We start from the raw sequence: 24,166 nt of genomic DNA, 5'->3' as shown, positions 1-24,166 counted from the left end.
AGGCAAGTGGAGGGCAAGTGAACAGGGAGGAATACACTTGTCGTTCAAGTGTCATTCGTCATTTGTAGTTTGGCCCTCAGTCTGGCTCAGCCAGCACCACATAATTGAGCAAGGCTCAGACCAGCCAGCTCATTGCAATTGGGCCCAGCTCAGTCTAGCAACTGACAATGCGTCATCTGGCCAGAATTTTCCCTGGGAGAGACTGCAAAGGGGAGGGGAGGGAAGGAGGGAAAGCTGAAGTCAGGTGTACAGATAGAGGGAGGTTGGCTAGTGAGTAGGAAAAAAAGAAGGAAGCAAGAAAAAGGAAGATGTTATATGCTATAGTGTCTGCTAGGGAAAGGAAAGTGGAAATAGTGGTGGAGGGGGAAAAAGAGATGCCTCCAGTAAGTTCTTGTAGGTCCTCCACCTTATTCCTTTAGTAATTTTCTTGTCAAATAAGTGTTGGTATAATAGAAGTTCCTAAAACAGAGAGCCATTTACTATGTTCATTTTCTCCAAAACACATGTATAACCATAATGTAGAATATGTCAGGTTCAGAATGTTTTCTCCTGTGTTGTAACCAAAGAGACTCCATTTTAATTCTTTTAGTGTTCTGAGTGCTTCTTCTACAGGTGCCAAGACGTTCCCTAGCAGCTATATCACAGAAGAGAAATGTTTTGACTACAGCTTTTCCAGCCTTGGCAAACTTTCACTTTCTCAGCCTCAAGCGGCTTGTTTTGAGAACTATGGGAGGAGGTTGGGCCTGCTGGGGTTTGATACTCTGTACCTTGTTCTTTGCCTAGCATTCGTAACAATACACGTGTACCAGCCAAGATCTTGCATCTAGGCCAGTGGACTATAATGGTTGCCTTTTTTAGCAAATCTTTTGAAAACAACGGACTCTTGTCTGATTGCAGAAGGTAGTATGGATTACAACTATTATTTAGCCACAGATGTGACATTTTGTTACGAATCACACCTGTTCCAATGCCTAAGCCAGGGCAGACAGATGCCAAAACCGCTCCTGACAGGGACCCTTTGTTTGATCCTTATGCCTCCCCCAGTTCGGAAGGACTGGAACTTCAAGGACCCGTTCAAAGGGGAACGGGGTCTTCCGTTACTACGATATATACCCTCGCTCCTAGTAGAACTGATACTCGACCCACAGCAGCAGCTGACCCACTGATATCCTTGCCAACGCTGACGCAGTGGGGATCGAGGCCAAGGGACGCAAGGGAAAGGAGAGCGAGTACGATGTTCACGCAGCCCCCAATGGAAGGCCAACGGAGCTTGGGCGTGATAGCAGAGCACCCCAGTAGTCAACCTTGGTATCAATGGAACCGTGAGGCCGACCAGTTGGAATGGGATCGAAGAGGTTCAGAGAGTACCCAAACATGGGAAACGTCCCGCCGCGATATGATGAGTTGGGACTATGCAGATGTCGCTCCGTGGACGGGACAACACGATCCAAATGAGCACATGTGGATACAATTACAAAGCCGAACTATAGCAGTAGATGCCGGAATCTTGGCAGTGACAGGATTAGCGAAAGGAATCCTGGCGGGGAGATCGAATGAAGAGCAAGGTACCGGGACCCAGGGCATGGGAGAAATAAGGCCTTGGCCTGGGGCAGTCGCGTCCTATGCAGAATATTTAGAGACTACGCAAGTCCCTAATGAACCTCCCCATAAATATGCAGAAACTGAGGCCACCGCGGTGGGCCCAGGTCGTGTACAGGTACTAGAAGAGAGACTGTCTAGTATGGAAGAGAGTTTGGCCCATGCAGTTCATTTGCTCTCCGTACTGGTGATCGGAGGATCAGATGGGAACCAAGAGAGGGCTTCTGGCGTACAGAGCATCAGTCAGAGTCTGTCAAATTTACAGAGAATTATTCCGGGGACAGGCACCACTCTGCAAGAACAGCAGCTCCTGTTAGCAGATGATCAGCAACAACCCATACAGCCATCGAACCCACCACCGGGGCCAGTTGAGGAGAAATTGGACGAAACAGAAGAAGAAGAGGAAGAAGAAGAAGGAGGAGGAGGAGGGGGAGAGCAACCGTGAGAGGAGCCTATAGAGACCCCGCCTCAGCCCGGGGGCACACCACAGTGGCCGCAGGAGGAAGCTCCAGTCCTTCCACCGACACCAGTTCAGCCGCAAGGACAGCCAATCCTCCAACCGCCACCAACCCAGCCGCGAGGACAGCCGTTCCTGCCGAGACTTGTAGCACCGATTCCGCGGGGCACCACTCCTCGGCCAATACCACAGCCAGGACCGAGAGGACCCCCTCCGCCAGTACAGCCTATACCGAGACCCCAAGGAGCCCCTCAACCGAGGCCCCAGCAACCTCCTGTGCAACCTCCTCCGCAGTACCCTGATTTGAGACCTCGGCAAGTCCCAGTTCCAATACAATATTACCCACTGCCTGCTCCGGTCGCCAGACCTCAAGAATTGCTGATGGGGTGGGTAAAGCTGGAAGCCACTTTTGACGGGGACCCCTCCAAATTAGGATTTTTCCTAGTACAAGCTTTACAATTATTTAATCGTTGGGGACATTTGTTCGGAGATGAAGCCAGCCAGATCGAACATTTGGGGTCTCGTTTACAAGGAAAAGCAGCAGAATGGTATGTAGCCCTTTATGAATTGGGGCCCCCCGAATTGAATTCATTGCAGGGTCTAGTAGATGCACTTCGAGCCCAATACGAAGACCCCCCAAAAGAAAGTAGAGCCAGAACAGAATTACAATCAATTAGACAAGGCAGCACGTCGGCTAGAGACTATGTTACAAAATTCCGACAGCTGGCCGCCAAATGTCCTAGGTGTGAGGAGTCCACCAAAATAATTCTGTTCAAACAGGGCATGAATCCCAGACTGTTGGACAGGGCCCTTATGCAAGATAATCCTCCCACACTTTTAGGGTGGATTCAGTTAGCTTGTGAAGTGGAAAATCGTATGCAAGAAGTATGCTTGGTCGAACAGCAAAAAACCGCTGGGCACCGGCGCTCATCCGTACTTGTGAGAGGAAGTAGGGGTGCTGGATATGCAACTAGAGGAGCGAGAGATGCTAGATGGCAACAAGGATTGTGTTTACAGTGTGGCCGAGGTGGTCACTTCGCGGCACAATGTCCGTTCCGGCCTGTGCAAAGAAATCCGTTCCCACCAAGGCGTCCAGCCCCCACCTCTCTACCCACGCCAGCCCACCCAACACCCGCTCCAAGAGCGATGAGAGGCAGGGGGACCTTCTGCAGAAATCCTTCCGAGAAAGGTTTAGAGCTAGAAGAAATTATGGACTATGATTCAACAGCTCTAATCGGTGAGGAAACCCCCGAAAGTCCTGCCTCGGGAAATGAGATGGATCTGTCGTAAAAGGACCCAAGCGGCAGATCAAAAATCAGTCAGTTCCAATTCCAGAAAGACCTCATGGGTCCATACTATTCATACCAGTTACGTTAGTCAATCCAGAAAGAAAAACACATATCCGTGTGCAAGCACTCATAGACTCAGGGTGCTCCAGAGATATTATTGCACCAGCTTTGGTGAATGGATTAGTACTCCCAATAAAAGATCTGGAAACTCCAGTCATTTTTGAACAAATGGATGGCACCAATATGAATCCAGTCACTACCGAAACGATACCTGTCATCACAGGTATGGGACAACATTGGGAGACGAGATCGTTCGTAATTAGCACTACAGCCAAATACCTGTTAATTTTGGGAAGCAAATGGTTGTGGGATCACAACCCATATATAGACTGGACGGTCGGAAGCATTACCTTTTCACATGATAAATGTAAAAATCATCGTTGGGACCAGAATTGGGGTAACAACCCTACCCTCATTGAGCAAGCCCTGTTAACTCAGGAGGAACTTAACCAAATACCTAAACAGTACAGAGCCTATGTCCAAGCCTTCACCGAAGAAGAGGCCAACTCTTTACCTCCCCACCGGAGGATGGACTGTGCCGTGGAAATTTTACGGGGTTCATCTTTACCCAAGGGCAGACTGTATCCCATGAGCCCAAATGAGCGGGAGGAGCTCCGCAAGTTCATTGACACTAATCTACAAAGAGGGTTCATCCAACCCGCAAATAGCCCACATGCTGCTCCAGTGCTATTTGTCAAAAAAAAGGATGGGGGATTGAGACTGTGCACGGACTTTAGAGGACTTAATGCAGTCTCCTCCAGCAACGCCTATCCCATACCACTCGTCAGAGATCTACTCAACGTCGTGGCACAAGGTAAGATCTTTACAAAATTGGATTTAAAAGATGCTTACTTCCACGTTCGTATAAGGGAAGGCGATGAATGGAAAACCGCGTTCAATACGCCCCTCGGCCAGTACGAATACTTAGTTATGCCTTTTGGCCTGGCCGGGGCACCTTCGGTTTTCATGTCCATGATCAACGAAGTATTGCATGAATTTTTGTATAAGGGAGTAGTTGTATATCTGGATGATGTCCTAATTTACTCAGAATCTGAAGAGGAACATATAGATCTTGTGAAAAAAGTCTTAACTACTTTGATGTGTAACAAACTGCCTATTAAACTGTCCAAATGTGAATTTCATAAGACCGAACTCACTTATTTGGGATATTGCATCTCCAAAGATGGCTTGAAAATGGACCCGAGCAAAGTGCAAGCTGTCCATGAATGGCAAACGCCCAGTACTCGTAAAGAACTACAATTTTTTCTAGGGTTTGCCAACTTTTATAGAGAATTCAAAGCTAACTTTGCTCAAATAACTCTTCCCCTTACTGAACTGCTAAAAAAACCCCAAAGACAAAGGGGAACAAGCTAAAAAACCAATGCTAAATTAACCTGGACACCGCAGTGCCAATCAGCGTTTGATCAACTCAAAAAGCAATTTATTTCTGAACCAGTACTGCAACACCCTGATGAAAATCGCCCATTTATCGTACAGGTGGACGCCAGCGATACTGTGATAGGGGGCATCCTCTTGCAGCATGGGGAGGATGGTGTGCTTAAACCCTGCGCCTTCCTGTCCCGAAAATTTTCTAAACCTGAAAGAAATTGGAACGTTTGGGAGAAGGAGGCTTTTGCTGTAAAAGCAGCGCTCTCCACCTGGAGACGTTGGTTAGAGGGAGCCCGTCATCCGTTTGAAGTCTGGACGGATCACAAAAATTTAGAAGCCTTACGCAGCCCTAGAAGGTTAAATGCCAAACAGCTTAGATGGGTGGAATACTTTTCTAAATTCAATTTCACTTTGAACTTCTTGCCCGGCAAAACTAACTTTCTTGCCGACGCCCTATCGCACATGCCTCAACATAAAAGCAAAAGGGAGGAGACAATAGACACTGTCTTTTCACCTACACAATTGGGAGGAGTGGTCACAACGCGCAGTCATGCAGCCCAGCCTCCTCAACCAGATCAAGGGTGGAGACTAAAGCTGAAATCTGAAGTGGAAAAGGAGGGGGAGAAAGTACCCAGGGAAAAATTGCAGCAATCCGAGCAAGGAGAGTGGCTATGGGGGGATCAATTCTATCTTTCTCATTTATATTTTGTCACAGGCAGTTCCCATCAAACCTACTACTGCTTTCCTTCCATGGATCCTGCTTATTCTATCCCTTATCTCACCCCCCCCTTTTTTCTGTCTCCAACACTCCCTGTTCTCCACCACCATCCCTTACAGTTTCAGTGCAATCCTAAGCAGAGTTGCTGAAATCAATAGGCTTAGATTAGAGTAATTGGGTTTAGGATTGCAGTGTTTATTACTAGAGATGGGCACGATCTGCATTACGATCGAAAAAAACCCACGATAATGGCGATGGCGCGATCGTGAACTGGTGGATCGTGATTGTCCACGGCCAATGATCCAGCGGTCGGGAGAGGCCTGGATCGGGGCAATCGGGCTCGGATCGGGGATCCAGACACTCAGGCGCCAGCAATCTATTCCCCTGGCAACGGAGCCAGGGGAATGCCTGAGCTCTGTTTGCCCTCCTTCTGTCGCCCTGGAAACCCGAATGGAAGCCCAGCTTTCCTTGTTCAGCAGGGCTTCCTTCCAACCACGGAGCAGCAAAGCAGTCACAAGTTGAGAGAAGACACCCAGGGGAGGGAGGGGGAAGGGGGTGTTCTGTAGCCATGGGCACTCCAATCTCATCCCTGCAAACCCTGATAGACAGCTCTGATGGCCAAACACAGACAAGCAGCCAGACCCCCCGCCCCCTGAGGGGAGGCGGCTCGCCGCCGCCTCCCCATGCCTGCCAGGCCCAGCAGCCGCCGGCACCACCCACCTTCCCACATAATACCAGCGTGCCCCGCTTTGGCCTCCACAACCCATGATCCACAATCCACAGCTCAGAAATGGGAGATGATCGGCACGGATTGTTATTTCAGGATAATTGATGCCGCCGATCCACAATCCGCTGGATCGTTAAAATTTTTTGGATCATGCCCATCTCTATTTATGACCTTTGGGAACTTGTCTCCTTCTCTGCTACCATTTCTCCTGCTACGATTAAGGTGGCACTTTTTGCAATTTCTGCAGGTTACAAAAATGGCTGCAAGATATAATACAACCCAATTCACTCTGAGATTCCACCATATGGCCCCCGAATATGGAAAACATTGCATAAACAGAAATGTAGTCAAGTTCACATCTGTAAACACATCCCAACAATGGAAAATCATAAATAAAGATTAGAGTATCCTAATTTAATTTTCACTTAATTTTGACTACATTTCTTATCCTAAATTATGGGCCATTTTCACATGTCTTACTGGCTCTGGTACATCGCTCAAAGCTCCCGCAAGGACAGTGTCTTCCTGGCGCGATTTCACGCAAGAACCGGGAAATCGCGCCGGGAAGAAGCTGTTCTAGCAGGAGCTTTGCGCGACATACTGGAGCTGGTAAGATGTGTGAAAACGGCCATGATTTTCAATAAGCTTCTTTCTGTTTCTTCTACAATAGTTCAACTCTTTCAAAAACTTACTGAAGCATAGTTCTTTTCTAACTTGTCTTCCACAATGCCAATTCGACATGGTGTCCTCTGATTCTGAAGCCAGTAGTCAGTTGACTCTAGTAGGCTGTTGCTGCAGAGGACCTGAAGAAACAAAAAGAATTTCATAGTCTTCCTTGCATTGAAACAATGTGGCTTGAACACTGTATCATTGGAAGTCTTTGAAAAGTTTCATAACTAATTCCACTCTGAGTTATCACACAATTTAAATGTGTAATGGCAGATTAATTCTCTTTCTGTGGACCAATTAATTGATTCAGATAAATATTATAATGGACATAATTTATATTATGGGAATGTGTTAAGAAAGGGTCTATCCAACTCTCCAAGACTTTAGTCTTAGGGTGCAATTGGCAAAGAAAGGGGAATTGTTAGTTTATTATGTCCTCTAAGAAGTCATTAACTCACTATCATGTAGGCTTTTGTGAACAGAAAAAGATGGGTGGTGCCCTATTTATTTCTAGGTGATCACCCGATCCCTTGCTGTTGTTTCTCTGGATCCGTCTGTATCTACTTGTTATTGTCTTTGCAGTACTGAGTTGATTCTGGTCTCCTTTTCCTCAGAACTATATCTCTATGTGGTTTGTATCTACTATTTTGTTATAAACTCAGTTTCTTTCATGTTACTTGCCCATCTTCTGTCTTGTATTCCCAAAAAACACTCTTACAGTCCTTGGGAACCGAACATGAGTTTCTGATGTATTATAGGGGTGCCAGCCTTCTGCTATAGTAGGAGACCTCCTGGCAATTATCTTTAATGATTGCTGGTGCCTCATGCACCAATGAGAGAAATTGGGGGTGAAATGAAATTGTGCTCGGTGTCAGGCCCCCGTCTGGGCGTGGCTACACCTGTTGCCTGTTGCCTGGCGCCTGGTGTCTGTTGGGGACTTCAGGTAAACAGACTTGCCCCGTCTCGGCTGGGGCACAGCTGCACTTGGCCCCTTGGCGTCTTGCTGGGGCTTTAGGTAAGCAGCCTTGCCCCGCCTCGGCTGGAGCACCGCCACACAGGGTAATCTCGTGCCTGGCGGGTGCTTTGGGGAGGCTGCCTTGAGGCTCATTGCTGGCATTGGGTTCATGGCCAGAGGGGGGTATACAACACCCACGCACCCTCTTGTCCACTCCATTGCCTTGACTGCCTGCTGCCTCCTTTCTCACTCCCTTCCATACGCAGGCCCCTCCCTCTCCCTCTCCCTCTCCCTCTCCCTCTCCCTCTCCCTCTCCCTCTCCCTCTCCCTCTCCCTCTCCCACCACACACTTGTTTCTCCCTCTATCCACTCCTCAACTATCCCCACCTTGGCTCCCTACTAAGCCTGCTTATATAGGGCTTCCTGCTCTGCTCTCCACCCTTCTTCTCCTGGGCTGGTTGCTTCTGATCTGGGCCAGCTGGGGAGGCTCCCAGGTGTCTCTCCTCAGCTCCAGCCTCTCACTTTCCCCTTATTCCCTACTTGGAGGATGGGGCTTTCAGGGCCTTTCTAGGCAAGGTGGCCTGGTAGGTGCCTTTCCTGGGGCATCTGTGCGGCTAGACAGGTCCCCTGGGCAGGTGGCATTTCTGTGTGCCTGATGCCCTGCTTGCTAGCTCCACTCAATGTGTGCCTGGGTGGGGGAATTTCCTGCCTGTTTACTTGGTTGTTTGGGTGCGTGTTTTGCCCTTCAGTACCTTGCACCTGGGGAAAGGTCTGGGGCTTGTCTGCGGCTGCTCCCAGGTCTCCTGGCATCCGTGGGCTGCCTTCTTGCCCATCTGTGGCTCCCCCAGGCCCCGGCATCCCCCCACTCTCTGCCTGCTGTGGGAGTGGCAAGTTCGGGGTGTGTGGACAGTGCCTGTATTCTTCCTGACTCCGACTTCAGAAAGCTCTCTGCATAAGTTGGATATTATTTAAGTTATTATATTATTTAGATAGAACAAGTTCCTTTAGAAAGTCTAAGGCTCTTTTTTATCTGCTACTAAGGCCTACACAAGAGCATCCCCACCACTAACCAGTCTCTTTCTAGATGGATAATCACTGCAATCAGAAGGTGCTACACTCAGGCCAAGGTTTACTCCATTAAAGCACAATCTTCATCGACCGCCTTCCTCTGCGGAACCCCGCTGTGAGACATCTGCCAAGCCACCACCTAGTCCTCGGCAGACCCTTCATCTGACCTTATTCCATAGACACAAATGCCAGAAGAGATGCTGCTGTTGGGACGGCCGTCCTTCATTCAGTGTTCAGCTAGACCTCTCACACCCTTCTCCATTGGTAAGTAGCTTACTATAATTCCATGAGACTGCACAATGTGGGACTGCACAGAAGACCAACGATGAAAACAGGGTTGCACTTTCCTGTAATTGATGTTCAACTAGTGTCTTCTGTGCAGGCACATATTCCCTCCCTCCTGCCTGCTGTGAGTGTCACAAGTTTGACTTCTGGTGGCTATGGGGAACTGAGGGACAAGGGGTTGCTCTGCAGTAATGCAGTAACACTTCATTCAGAGGGAAAAGCTCTACACATGTGTGTTGAATGAGGGGTATCATCCTCTACTGCTTGAGAGCTAGATAATCTTTTCCAGTGGCTGACATGCACCTGTACAGTCCCAGCATGTGCCTGCACAGAAGACACTAGACGAACAACAGTTATAAGTGAGTGCAACCCTGGTTTTTTTTTACATTTGTTCCCTTGCTGTAGTTTGGTTCTGTTGGGGGTTTGGTGGTTCAGCTTGCAAAGGGAGTTGGACTTGCATTGTGACTGGCTTTTGGCCAGAGGTTGCCTTGGCATAAGGTTTCCCTTCGCCTGGAAAGCCTTGGAAATATTTTTCCCATAGGAAACAATAAGGAGTGGCTGGGGTCACTTTCTTTAGGGTCCTACAGAATTGGACCCTGGGGTCTAATCTTCCTAAAATTCATGGGGTGTTTAGTGGACAGGAAGGAGTAGGTTCCCTGAAAAATTGGTGGAGTTTGCTTGAAAAATGCTTCCCAAGATCGCCAGATAGTTTTCCCTGTAGGGAATAATGCCTGGATAGATTCAGGATTCTCTAACTGGATTAGAAAAATCTGACCTGGATTTCAAGATACTGAATTTTTTTTGGTATCCTTAAAATCTGGATCCAAATCACCTAAACTTTTTTTGGTGCACACCCCTAGTAAAGGTATTATCACTCTGAATGGCAGAAGGGGCTAGGGTAACTACAGGGTAGTGATATAAATAAACAGCACTTTGTCATGCATCTCCAAGTCAGATACAATGAGGAAAACTGACTAGAAAGTCCTTCTGAAAGCACAATCAAGTTAACTTATGCAACCAACCACTTAATGGCATGCAAAATCTAAAATGTATGAAAGAACAGTTTTTATAGTTAGCATATGGGAGACTCTAGTTAAAAAAAAACACTCTGCCATGGAAACTTGCTGGGTGACTTTGGGTCAATCACACACACTCTAACCTACCTCCCAGGATTGTTGTGTGGATAAATAGAGGGGGGGGGGAAGGATGACGTAAACTGTTTTAGATCCCCATTGGGGGGAAAAGTGGGGCATAAGTGAGGAACATTATAAACCTCTGAAATACGTGGGTGGAATTAAGAGAAGTAAGCAGAACACTGAAAGAAAATATTTTCTAGTTTTGTCCCATATCACATCAGTGTACTGGGGACTAGAAGACAAGTGACCCAATCCTAAACTGCAACATTATCAAGTTATGCCCATATGGGGCTTAGTTGTTATTATAAGCAATTCATAAAACGGTCTCAGGATTGTTTCTCTGACTCCCATAAATGAATGTCTCAGCTAGACAATAATATGCACTCTTTCCCCTTATACATAGAGACAGCTGTACTTGCACTTTTTCTTTTCTTCTGATTGGAAGGAGCATTTTAGCCTTGTAACATTAGCCATTGCGGTATAAGGCAGCTGCAGGAGCAATAAAGGTAACAGCAGGAACACTAACTAAAACCACTTCATAATGTTATTCATTGCATTGCTGTAGGCTTCTGTACTATCAGATTACTTTCAGAGAAACAGCAATTTGCATGTGTTAATTCATGTAAATGAATGCATCTTTGAAACAGGCAATCACTTAACATGGAAGCAGTGCTAGAAGAAAAAATGGTCAGTTGTTCATGGTAATGGGAATAAGATGGGCTTTTTTGTTAGTTGTTTATGTACAAAGTAGAGTTAAAAGTATGGCTTCATTATACTGAAAATTTGGGTTTTGAAGCAAAAATTATGGGGTTTGTCTACCACAGTAGCCTTGGGCAACCTCTTATTTCTAAAGTATGTTAATACATACATACACACTATTCTTTACCTGGTAAATTAGGATCTTAGATGGAAAGAAAATAGAAACTCATGAATTTTCCTCCCAATCAATTCGAAGAACTCTTCATAAAATATATTTTAAAACCTCATATTTTTTTCTCTCAATCATTTCAATGAATTCTACATAAAAATATAAAAATGTATATTCATATTTAATCACAATGTATTATGAGACAAAGTAAAATTGGAGTACCCATTGGAGAGAAAGGTGGAGAATAAATGAAGTAAACAAACAAGTGAATTACTGTACTCTAGCTCTGCATCCCGTGCTTGGCACATGTAGTTGTCAATGTTTTGAACTCTTGAGGTGTTATCAAAAACTTCTTTATATGTTAAGGTACACGATAAGTACCATGGATCTATGAACCCAGAAACATAGGATTGCCAACCTCCAAGTGGGGTTTGAAGATCTCCTAGAATTACAACTCATCTGCAGACTACAGGGGTCAGTTACCTTGGAGAAAATGGCTACTCTGGCATTATATCCTCTTCTCCAGTGTTGCCAGGTCCCTGGGGCCCAACACATGGGACAGGGGGATTTCCGGGGAGGGGAGCGCGCAGGAAAAACGTACCATTTGGCTTTTAAAGACTCAGGCATTATCCGCTCCCAGCCCCCACCCTGTCACCTCTTACCTGGTCAGCAGGGGGGAAACAGGAACTTTGGAGCACACTTCTGCATGCTCTGGAGCCTTTGTTGTCATGCAAGGAATGACATCATTCCCAGCATGACAAAGGACGGAAGGCCCCCCGTGCAGAGGTAGTTTTGCTTAAAATCAACCAAAAACGGACACACCTTTTTCACACGCCAGGCAGGTAAGAGGTGGCAGGTAAGAGGTGGCATCCTAACTGGGGGACCTGGGAACCCTACTCTCCTCTCTAAACCCTACCCTTCCCAGCCTCCACCCCCAAATTACCAGGAATTTCCCAACACAGAGTTGGCAACCGTAGGAGTCCATGATCCAGTGTTCCATCATGTATGAGCCACTGAAGAATTGTTCAAATGAGGTCAGAAATAAGAGAAATGCTTTATGAATATCACCACGCAAATGAAATCTTTCATTATTTAAAGGCAAAATGGTATATAGAGTGCGCTCACAATTTCAGATACCATAATATTTGAAAATTCACAGATAATGCCAGAGTCTTTCAAAGCCAAACTTGGCAGAGGAGGGCAGGGGGTTAATTCAAAGATGATTTTTCCTCTGGGAATATTAACCAGTCTTGTTTTTTACATCCCTGTTTAATATAATCCCATTATTCCTAATTTTTTTAATGAATTCTCAGATCATCTAAATGAGAAGAAAGTTTCTTTTTCTCTACTTGCTATTTCTTGAATGCCAAGAAAGGAAAATCTTTATTCCTTCTGAAATACTATTTGAGTTTTAAATCCTGGGGTTCAAGGTTGAAGTAGAATGCATAGGGTGACTGTGGAATCTCCTTCATTAGAAGCAGAAGTGCATCTGTAAGGAATGCTGGCAAGGATTTGGATCACAGCATCTTTGAGGATACCTCCAAATGAAGGCTGGGTCCAGGATTTGAGGATCCCTGGGAGGATTGCCAGCTCTGGGTGGGAAATTCCTGGAGATTTTGGAGGTGGAGCCTGGAGATCAGTTGCATATTCAGTGGGATATAATGCCGTAGAGTCCATCCTCCAAAGCAGCCATTTTCTCCAGGGGAACTGATGTTTGTAGCCTAGAGATCCGTTGTAATTCTAGGAGATCTCCAATCACCGCCTGGAGACTGGCAACCCTATTGGAGGCTACTTTGAACACCTTTTGGTCCCAAAGTAGGATATAAATAAATCAGTGACCCTAAACACATTCTAGTACTTTAGGAAGTAAAAACAGTTCTGGACAGAGGGGGAGAAAAAAGCAGCTGTAGATTCAATGCAACCACATATTTCTCTAAGTTTAGTTGTTAAGCAACTAATACTACAATTAGTGTATAATGGATACATCCTCCACACATGAGGCAGCACCAAGTTCTTGCTCAATAGTTTTAATTGCTATGGTTAATTACAGCTCATCAAAAACAGATGAGCTTAGGACATGCAAAATAAGATGAGACATCAGGGGCTTGTTTTCTTCATTTTCTGAACTGAGACAGTGAAGCAATAAGGTGGCATCTCATATGCTACCCAACAGGCTCCATTCCAGCCAGCAATAACTAATCAAAAGTAAAACAAATGTGATAAGATGCTTAATATATTCTCTGCTGGTGCCGGTCCATCACAAATAATATGCCTACTTTTTTTTAAAAAACCCATTAAATTAATGTAATATAATGTAGGAGAGATGATGGACAGTTGTGGTTTAGGATAAGATCAGAGACATTTTGTACATTACCATGTCTTATAATAATAACCCCAAAGTCTTGTTACTGTTGAAATGTGGACAAATAATATGCATTTGAAGTGGATTTTTTTTTTAATGTGATAGCACAGATAATTAAACATGCTGTTAAGGAACTGCATTTAAAAGCCTGGATACAGAGAGTGCTTTCACACATATGCACTAAAATAGGAAGTGAGAGTGAATCACACTTCCTGTTTCCATGCTTCTTCAGTAACTTTCAAAGAAGACAGACGTGTGTGTGTGCTCTCCATGTGAAGACAGCACATGCATCTTTTCATGGGAGAGATATGCAAGCCTGTTTTTGTTAATGCAAAACCAGAAAAACTTCCAGTTTCATTGCTGGTTAAAACATTTGAAAGCACAGCGTTCCATTTTTTAAAAAAGAAGATATTCCAGGATACTAGTGCAATATTCAGTGCTGGGCACCTTATGTATGTAGCTGACACATGTAATCAGCAACATACGTAGATTGGGGAAAACAGTTTAAAGCCTACAGACCCAGTTTGATACACCCATGTTTGTCCTCCTGAAAAGCTTTTCCATCTCTTCTTTTGAAAACTGGCCCACAGATCCATTATCACCACCAATAGTAGCACATGCCAAAAGGAAAAATGATTCAAGGATTTTATTGATCTTACTATCCTGCCTGTCTTCGTATAGGTAATACAAAAGCAGAGCTGAATCCTGAACAAAACCAAAACCTTCATTTAAATCTCTTCCAGCTGGATTGAGAGACCAGAAGCCCTGTTCACAAGTAGGGTTGCCAACCTCTTGATGGGACCTGAAGATCTCCCAGAATTACAACTGATCTCCAGATGACAAAGATCTGTTTCCCTAGAGAAAATGGTTGCTTTAGACGGTGTCATCTATAGCATTATATCCCACTGAGGTCCACAAACCCCACCCTTCCCCAACGTCTACCCCAAAATCTCCAGGAATTTCCCAAGCTGGAGAAAGCAACCCTAAGTTACAGCAAATGCTCATAAATCCACATTCAGTATGTGTGTGGAGTAATTCTCATGTTATAGTCAACAACACATAGAGCTAAATGCATGATACAAACCCCACATTGATCCAGATATTGGTTCCCAGTTTCATCTGTAAAGTGAACACATGTTGGCTCTTTCTTATGAAGAGACACAATCTTGTACAGGCAGAATGTATGTGCATTCACTGGAATGTGAACTGGGCTCATAAGGAGATGTACAAAGTCTCTGGTATAGAGAGAAATGAGTGGTAGGCCGCAAAGTACAATAATGTAACTGTCAGACTTGGACATTGTGGAATGTAATATTATCACCTCTTATTATCACCACTCATGGTACTTTTCATAAACATTTCCATATCTTTTGTCACATTTCTTTTCATTACACTAATATGACCAGAGACTTTCCTTCCAATTCAGAATCACTCTCTTATTCAAAATTACCACAGTGGTATGAGGAAACTGTGGGACTAACCAAGTGTTTTCCTGCCTTTCCTTTGAATCTTGGTAGGCATGAGCTGAATGGACTTAATATATGGGTATGAAGGTCAAATAGCCAGGGCTGGATTGAGGGGGGGCAGGGGGGTAGCCTGCCCCCTGCGCTGCCAAAGAGGGGGTGCTGGGCGTGGCTGCCAGGAGTGTGCCACAGCTTACTGCATGGGAGGCTGAGCGCAGGGCTGGGAGGCCAATGGGGCAGCTGGCTTGCTGCATGTGCAGGACCTCCCAGCCCTGTGCTCAGCCACCTGCGTGGCAAGCCAGCTGCCCCAGTGGCAGCGCACGCCCTTGCCGCCGCCGCCCTTGTCGCCAGCTCCGCGGTACACTGTGCGCTGGGGCGGCTGGCTTGCTGTGCGGGCGGCACGTGGCAGCGGGGCAGGTGAACTGCGTGGAGGGCCTCTTAGCCCTGTGCTCAGCTGCCTGCGTGGCAAGCCGGCCGCCCCAGCGCACGGAGCACCATGGAGCTGGCGGCGGTGGCGAGGACATGTGCTGGGGCAGCTGGCTTGCTGCACAGGTGGCTAAGTGCAGGGCTAGGAGGCCCTCCACGCACGGCAAGCCAGCCAGCTGCCCCTACGCCACTGCCGCTGCCAGCTCCATGGTGCACTGGGCGCTGGAGCAGCCAGCTTACTGTGCGGGCGGCACACCTCCTGCCCTGCGTGATGATGTCATGAAAGTGACATCACGCAGCGCTGGGAGAGCGAGCGCATGCGCAGAGACCCAGGCAACAGTTGCATTGGGTGCCTGCGCCCGTAGATCCAGCCCTGCAAATAGCACCAATTTCAGGAGAGAAAAAATCAACTTTACTTGAATCAGCAGCCACTGAATACACAAAGCAAAAGCATACAGATGAAGAAATAATGATTTAACAAAATCTGAGCAAATGAAAAAAGTGATACATGGACCCTCTAGGTTAAAAACTGGTGAAGTAGTCAGCTAGAACACTCTGCAGAATCCAAATTTCTGTTCAGGTTCAGTTCATGTTTGTCCTTCTCTTTGACATTCTGTTGGCCTCCCCTTTGAGCTCTCACACTAGAAGTTCTCCATCCTGTGCACGAACCATATGTCTGCTTTAACAGAGGTTCTCCTATATAGTTTGAGAAAACAGTTGCTTTGGAGGGTAGCCTGTATGGCATTACACCCCGCTGAAGGCCCTCCTCTCCATGCCCCTTTTCCATGCTCCACCCCCCAAATCTCCAGGAATTTCCCAGTTGGGAGCTGGTAATCCTACTCCTCTGTTGTCTAGAGGAAAACCATCGGAAAACTAGCAATTTTCATTGCTGCTTCTGGATGTTTCTGACTAGAATCTTTTGTTCTACACCCTTTTGACTACCTGGCAAGGTAGCCGCCATGCGTTCACAGAGTGCAAACCAAACATTTAACCTGCAACGTGGTAAATTTTTACAGATACTTGGGATGACGTGTCATTTTGCCACAGTATGTCTGGTTAAATGAGAGTGCTCAAGGACAAGTCACAACACCCCATGTTTTCACATTTCACCCATGGATCTTATGGTATTTCATCTATATGGGCTTTTTAATTTCTTTTTTAAAAAGCAGTCATGTCTACTAGGCACTGAATGCTGCAATCTTGGTTGGTCAACATGAGAATGTTAACAGAGTTCAACCTAGTTCAAGTTCCTTGGAGCCAAGCTGCAAGTGATGCCTGACACAGGTAAGACACTTGTCAGCTTCCCTCAAGTTTTGATGGGAAATCTTGGTGTCCTGGTCTTGCAGCTTGGCTCTACGACTGCTGTCCAATGGACTTTTCAACTGTCACTTGTCCAACATTCCACCAAGCTGCCTACATTTCCCATCAAAACTTGAGGGAAGCTGACAAGCGTCCAACCTGTGTCAGGCGTCACTTGTAGTTTGGCTCTTAGATGAGTTACAGTTGGTGTGACTTAAGTAGGTGGAATACTGCCCCAGACCACCTTGGCCCATTATATTTAGCCAAACAGACTGCTCATTTGAGTCTTAGAAATTATGAATGCTTCTTTTAATGGAGGGGGGAGGAGGAAGTTGGATCTAGATACATTTATTTATTTTGTATTCAAGTCATGGTGTTTTATTTGTTTATTTTCCTTTCTGTTTTTGAGCTCCAGATCTGGAGTAAGAACTAAACTGTCAACTCAACTGCCATTCTCACTTTACTCTTAAACTTTAATTATAAGGAGGATCAGTTTCCTTACTTAACATAGCAACCTTCCCCTCAGAGATTTATCTCCATACCAACAGATTTCATTTTATTCGCTTAAACCAGCTATGAATCCTATTGTAGTATTATCACCAATAAACACTAATAACTAAAAATTAGGGGGGGGAAATATGGATTCAAAAAGTTTATTTTTTGTTGAAAATATCTAGAGCTTACGCATTTAAGAGATGGAAGGCCATAAAGACCCTTTTCTATACGAGTTGGCAACTTTTAAATTTTTTGGGAAAGACACTTTGCTTAGCTTTAGATTTCAATAACTGCTCTTCCTTGTGAGTGTTGTTTATGTTTATATGTAAAATTCTAATAAGTGATTTAAATAGAGAGACTTACAGCATACTCCTGTACACTGCTGCATAAATGGAGAGGCTCATATCAGCTTGGATTCAGACTGACATTTCTGTGGGCATGAGGACTTCTACCTGCAGAGTCCAAGTTCCCCCTCCCATGCAGCCAAAAATTCCAGTACCGAAACCTCAAAATTCTAGTACTGAAGCCCAGCTCCAGCCTACTCATCCACACCCCACCCTAGCATCTGTAGCAGTAAGAAATTCAGGGAGGTCACTAGAAATAGTTCTTTTTGTTGTCTCCGCAGTAGAAGCTCACCTTCTTACATGCTGTGACAGAGCTCCCCAGACTGCTGCCTGAACTGCATGTGCCACTACTTTGGTGCTCTGTAGCTTCATACATCAGTGGGGATTCAAAGTTGCTGGAGAAGGAGAAAGAGAGAGGACAACTTTTTAGAATGACTCATCAGCATAAATAAATATGCACCTTATTTTTCAAGATCTACCCAACTCAGAGTACTCCAATTCCGGCAGTTGTCCTAAGTAATAGCACTACTAGCCCATTGATTAGATCGACTCTGTCCCTTTAGGAAGTGAGTTTTAAAATAAAAGCTTGATGTGCATTTGAAAAGCTAGAAAACAGAGCTCTTTGTTGGACATAATAGCATCTGCCTGCCTTCCATGGTAAAATAGCTGTGCTCTCTTCACCCTCAAGCAAGCAGTTCTAGGGCGTGAAATGGCATACTGGCTGCACTAATTTAACTCGACAGATGTCAACGCAAAAGAAAATGCATGCTGTACTTCTTCCTCATTATAATCTGCTTCATACTCAAGAAAGGAGGTAAATTTCAGCTATTCAACTGTAAAGAAGACAATGGGAGGAACTGAATTTTGGACCAACCAGCATTTACATAATTGCAGATGAAAAGCAGTTAACATGGGGTGCCTCCATGCCACGTATTGGTACATGCTTCTGAATCCTATGAAATGTGTGGATATAAAGGCCAAAGAATTTTTTAAAACCCTCTTCCATAGCATCATTATGCAGAGTTCATGCACTGCTGCATTAATGAGAGCTCCTGAAGGGCATGGCAGCACTATCTTACACAAAAATAACACAACTCACTTAACATCAGAGAATCACAAAAACACAATTCCTGGCAAAAACACTTTATTTCTTGAACAGCTTTAGGTTACACAGCAGGGGGGGAACACCAAAGGGCATGGAAGCAGTATCTTACACAAAAATAACACAACTCACTTCACATTAAAGAATCACCCCAAAAATTGCTGTCAAAAGAACTTTATTTCTGTAACTGCTTTAGGTCACACAGTAGGAAGGCACAACAGAGCAGGAAAGCAGTGTACTACACAAAAATAACACAACTCACTCCACATCAGAGAATCACACAAACACAATTGCTGCCAAAAACGGTGAAGTGGGTTGTATTATTTTTTGTAGTACGTTGCTATCATGCCCTGTTGTGCCCTCCTACTGTGTAACCTAAAGCTGTTCAAGAAATAAAGTGTTTTTGCCAGGAATTGTGTTTTTGTGATTCTCTGATGTTAAGTGAGTTGTGTTATTTTTGTGTAAGATAGTGCTGCCATGCCCTTTGGTGTTCCCCCCTGCTGTGTAACCTAAAGCTGTTCAAGAAATAAAGTGTTTTTGACAGGAATCGTGTTTTGTGATTCTCTGATGTTGAGTTGTGTTATTTTTGTGTAAGATACTGCTGCCATGCCCTTTGGTGTGCCCCCCTTCTGTGTAACCTAAAGCTGTTCAAGAAATAAAGTGTTTTTGACAGGAATCGTGTTTTGTGATTCTCTGATGTTAAGTGAGTTGTGTTAATTTTCTGTGTGGGGGACTGCTGGTGTAATGTGTCATAATGCTTTGCCTACTTGTACTTTGGAAGGGAGAAAATAATTTTTTTAAAACTTTATTTTGTGTTGTTCTTGTTTTATTCTTTGTTGTGCAGTTGGTTCCCATCATAGGGAACAATGGGGCTGGCTGGCCAGCCATCTCTGTAGGTGGTGGGGGAATTTGGGGGAGGGTGTCTGTGGTTCAGGTGCTCTTTCACAGGGACCAGCTGGCACTCAGAAGTGTGCCCACCATTGTGGCACCCCTGGGCTGTGCAGAATTGCCCAGGGAAAGAGAGTTTAGAAGTTCCCAGCATAGGGAACAAAGGGAGAGGGCTGGCCTTTGCCAGCCTGTTCCTGGGGTTATGGGTGTGGGGCAGGTGGGGGTGGATTTGGGTCTGTGAGGGGCTAATGTGGGGATTTGGGTCTGTGTGTGGCAGCTGGGGGGGAATTGGGTTTGTGTGGGGCTGTAAGGGGTGGACTTTAGGGGCTGAGAGGACCTACTTGGGGAGGCCATGAAATGGCCCCCCCAAGTGGGAGCAGTCTGAGCCTTGGTGGGGGGTGGGAGGAAGGGTGGGAGAAGGGCCCCAGAGGGCTGGAGGGCATTTTGCATGCAAAATGCCACCCCTGCATGCAAAATGCCACCCCTGGCAAGACAAGCCTCTCCCAGCTGTTTTGCATGCAAAATGCCACCCCTGGCAAGACAAGCCTCTCCCAGCTGTCAGTGGTAGAGATGAGAGCAGAGCACCTACTTGGGAAGGCCATGAAATGCCCCCCCCCCCAAGTGGGAGCAGGCTGAGCCTTGGTGGGGGGTGGGAGGAGGGGTGGGAGAAGGGCCCCAGAGGGTTGGGGGGCATTTTGCATGCAAAATGCCACCCCTGGCAACACAAGCCTCCCCCAGCTGTCAGTGGTAGAGATTAGAGCACCTACTTGGGGAGGCCATGAAATGGCCCCCCCAAGTGGGAGCAGGCTGAGCCTTGGTGGGGGGTGGGAGGAGGGGTGGGAGAAGGGCCCCTGAGGGCTTGGGGGCATTTTGCATGCAAAATGCCACCCCTGGCAAAGGAAGCCTGCCTCTTCATTTTTTCCCCATAGGAAATAATGAAGAAAGATTAGCAGCAGCATGCTAACAATATGCTGCTCCTTCGCTTTCTTATGGGAGGATGGGGGACCTGCTTTGGGGGGCCATAACATGGCCCCCCAAAGTTCAATCTGTCTGAAACTTGGGTGGTTGTTAGAGAAGGGTTAGAGGAAGGTCCCCACCAATTTTGGGCTTATTCGGTGGGAAAATGCCTCCTCCAGGCGTCCTGGAAGACGGAGGCATTTTCCCTTAGAAAAAAGCCGAAAGAATGCCGAAAGAATGCCGAAAGAATCCCGAAAGCCGAAAGCCGAAAGAGATTCTTGTTTCGGCTTTCGGCTTTAACGATAGAGAATCTTCTTTCGGCTTTCTACTTTCGGCTATAGCCGAAAATTTTTGGCTTGCACACCCCTAGTTGTATCTTCCACCATATACTAATGTGGGCCATATACATAAAGTTCACACAATACCCACAGTGAATCTGCAGAGGTAGCCTACAGAATCTTGCTAAGGGCCAATATGCGTAATCTAAGTAACTAATACTTTAGGGATATCCTATCTCTTGCCCTAACTTATTTGGAGAATTCATTCAATTATTTTTCAAAGTCACATTTTCAAGCAACATAATCTATCCAATTTCCCTTTGTTGCTCAATTGCTTTTTGTAATTTCAGAAACTTTTGTCCATCCTCTTATTCTAGTGCTTTGAGCCTTAGCCATTCATTTCTTTTCATGAGTTTTAAGACCATATTTCTTTCCATGACTGTTGGACCCCTCCTCACGCCAATAGGGTAGTTTATAGATGAAATATCATAAGCATCCCTTCCTCATATAGCATGAGCCCAAGGCACCCCCTGGCCCAGAGTGGATGCCAGCCAGATGGGTGCCTGGAAAATTACCAGAATGTGAGTCAGAGTGGCTGGCTGGCTGACACCCCTCCATGCCCCAGAGAGAGATGCATAACTTCAGATAATGAGGTTTCCCAAGAGACTCAACGCCCAATCTCACTTCTCCACATCACTTACCCTAATCAAGCTATTCAGCAAACCTGAAAGCTTTCCCCATCTGGTACTTAAGAGGGTCATCAAGCACCTTTTCACCTATAGTCCACTCCAGATAGGACCCATCAAACCTCTTGCAACTTATTGTTGCAATAAGTTATTGTTTTGGGGGCAAAGATGTCAGTTTGCCCCAGGGAGCATTTTGCTCTATATTTGGGCTCCCTAGCTATCAATAAATGTGTGTGTGTGTGTTCTGGGTCCATCCACATGCCCCCAAATCTGTTTGAGCCTCTTCTCCTCATTAAATGCTTGTTGTTTTGCTGCTGCCTCTGTGGTTCTCAATCTTCAAAACTGGTAAATATCACCCTCCCAAAACAGCTGTCTCCCCCTTTCCTCCATGATTTTCTTAGTCTTATATGTGTACTATGTGTAATTATCTGTTTGTCCTTTATTATTTTTTTATAAAAAACCTTCCCGGTTGAACATCTGCCTGACTTATTTGAGAATTCTCTAAAGGAATAATCCCTGAACGCATAGGTGGAGAATTCCAGTTACCCCCTCCCGCTTCGTCTCCTTTAAGTTAATTCCTGTAACTTATTAGGAAACTGCCTATTTGGGTAACAGGCTGGTTGAGCTATTCTTAGATCCTGAGTCTGGCACAGAATTGCCGGGGGCCTGCCAATGGCAGGCAAACTCCCAGCAGTTTGCCTTGAGGAGACAAGCCACCTGGAGATCGCCCACCACTAGGAGGCATCCCAGACAAATGGGGGCAAGCTTACCTCTGTGCCCTGCTGCGATGAAGTGACATCATCACATGGAGACCAGGAGCGTGTGCTTTGTGCCAGGACCAATTATGTAATAATAGGCCCAAAATATAGCAGGGGATACAACGGTAAGTACTGCACCCTCCATGCCCCACCCACCCTGCTCAGGGCCGGATCGAGGGGGGGCAGGGGGTAGTCTGCCCCCGGCGCCCCCAGGGAGGGGGCGCCGGGAGCAGCTGCCAGCTGCCAGAGGGCACAGGCAGCCTCACAGCCCCCCCGCGCTGCCTTTCACCTGCCCTGCAGGAAAGGGGGCGGCCGGCTTGCCACGCACCCCCTGTCCTGCAGAGCAGGCAAAAGGCAGTGCAGGGGGCTGCGGGGCCGCCCATGCCGTGCTGCCTTTTGCCTGCCCTGCAGGGAAAGGGGTGCGCGGCAAGCCGGCTGCCCCCTGTCCCACGGGGCAGGCAAATGGCGCGAGCGGCCTCGCAGCCCCCCACGCTGCTTTTGCCTGCCCTGCAGGGCAGGGGGTGCACGGCAAACCGGCCACCCCCTGTCCTGCGGGGCAGGTGAAAGCAGTGCGGAGGGCTGGGAAGCCGCCCGCGCCATTCGCCAGGAGGCAAATGGCGTGGGTGGCTTCCCAGCCCCGCACGCTGCCTGTTATGCTGTGAGTGATGACGTCACCTGAGTGACATCATCACGCAGTGTGGGGAGCGCGCATGTGCTGTGCACGCGTGCGAGGTCACCAGCCTAGGGTTGCCCCGGGTGCGGGCAACCCTAGATCCGGTACTGACCCTGTTGATCTCCTGCCAGTTACAAGGAGACCTAGCATCCCTAGTTTGGCACCATGTTTCAGTATAATGTCAAGTTCTTATCTTGGGATAGCCAGCCAAGCTTAAACCTGTTATTGTGCAAAAAGCTTCTTTTTGTTGGGGGAAATCATGAACAATAAGGGTGAACTAGCTAGGACCATGGCAGTTCTGTTTTTAAATATGGAACTGACCTACATAGAAAGAGAAGGGGAGTATGAAGTCTGATTTTAAAAGCAAAAGAGGTGTATAAAGGAGAAATTCAGAACTTCAACTAAATTGTTATCCTGAATGACCTCACTGGGAAAAGTTTTTGTGATAGTAGCTGCAAGCAGTGGGATATTCTACACTTCTCATCCACCTGCCCCTTTCACTTTTAAATTCCAACTTCCACCACTGCTACATGATTGCGGCAATACTGTATTTAAACACACAGGACATACCGAATTTACACCCTTAGCACCAGCCACTCTATTCTCTTATGTCCTTTTAGACTATAGAAAGCATTGATTGTGACAGGTTCAATTTAAATAGATCCTTACTGTTTCCATATCTAATAGCCAATGGGTGGCACAGTATATGCAAAATTACATCTTTGTAAAAATAAATAAATTGAAGATACCCCTCTAAGTTAAGAGCAATGTCTGAGAAAATCTGCTTACCAAAATGGCTCCCAACACTACAATAGCAGCCTCTGCAAACAAGTGGAGGAGGTGAGTGGAGTCAGTGGGGGAGGGAGGGAGAGTCTGATAGGAGGGAGGAAAGGTAGAGTATGGGGCAAGAGGAGCCAGAGAGAGAGACAACTGAGCCAGAGGGTGAGGATGCAATTTTCCTTTCCCCATAAATTCTCACAGGTCCCGTCTTATTTATACATATGTATAGTGTCTTCATAAAATAAAATACCAAATTCCTAAATATCTCATACCAGAAAAAATAATGGTGACCTGCCCCTTTCAACAGTAAAAAGTAAATTAATATTGGGAAGTAGAATATTTATTTATTTAAAATGAATAAATAATTACATTTCTGTATGGTAAGTAAATAAATACAACTAATTTAATATGATTTTGAACCAAAAACGGTAACAA

At 46.1% G+C, this 24,166-nt stretch overlaps 1 protein-coding gene across 1 annotated transcript in view; it reads right to left on the bottom strand.

Annotated features, from left to right (window-relative positions):
- Positions 1–19,599, bottom strand: part of SPHKAP (SPHK1 interactor, AKAP domain containing) — an 81,606-nt gene extending 62,007 nt beyond the window's left edge. The window contains exons 1-3 of the mRNA XM_054983389.1: positions 19,577–19,599; positions 17,902–18,004; positions 6,932–7,042 (exon numbers count right to left, since the gene is read on the bottom strand). Of these exons, the coding sequence (XP_054839364.1) occupies positions 6,932–7,042; positions 17,902–18,004; positions 19,577–19,599 (237 nt within the window). The remainder of the gene's footprint in view (positions 1–6,931; positions 7,043–17,901; positions 18,005–19,576) is intronic.
- Positions 19,600–24,166: the final 4,567 nt, after the last annotated feature.

The sequence above is a fragment of the Eublepharis macularius genome, chromosome 6, assembly GCF_028583425.1.
Source record: "Eublepharis macularius isolate TG4126 chromosome 6, MPM_Emac_v1.0, whole genome shotgun sequence".
Classification (NCBI taxonomy): domain Eukaryota; kingdom Metazoa; phylum Chordata; class Lepidosauria; order Squamata; family Eublepharidae; genus Eublepharis; species Eublepharis macularius.
This window is presented reverse-complemented; position numbering and strand designations above follow the sequence as displayed.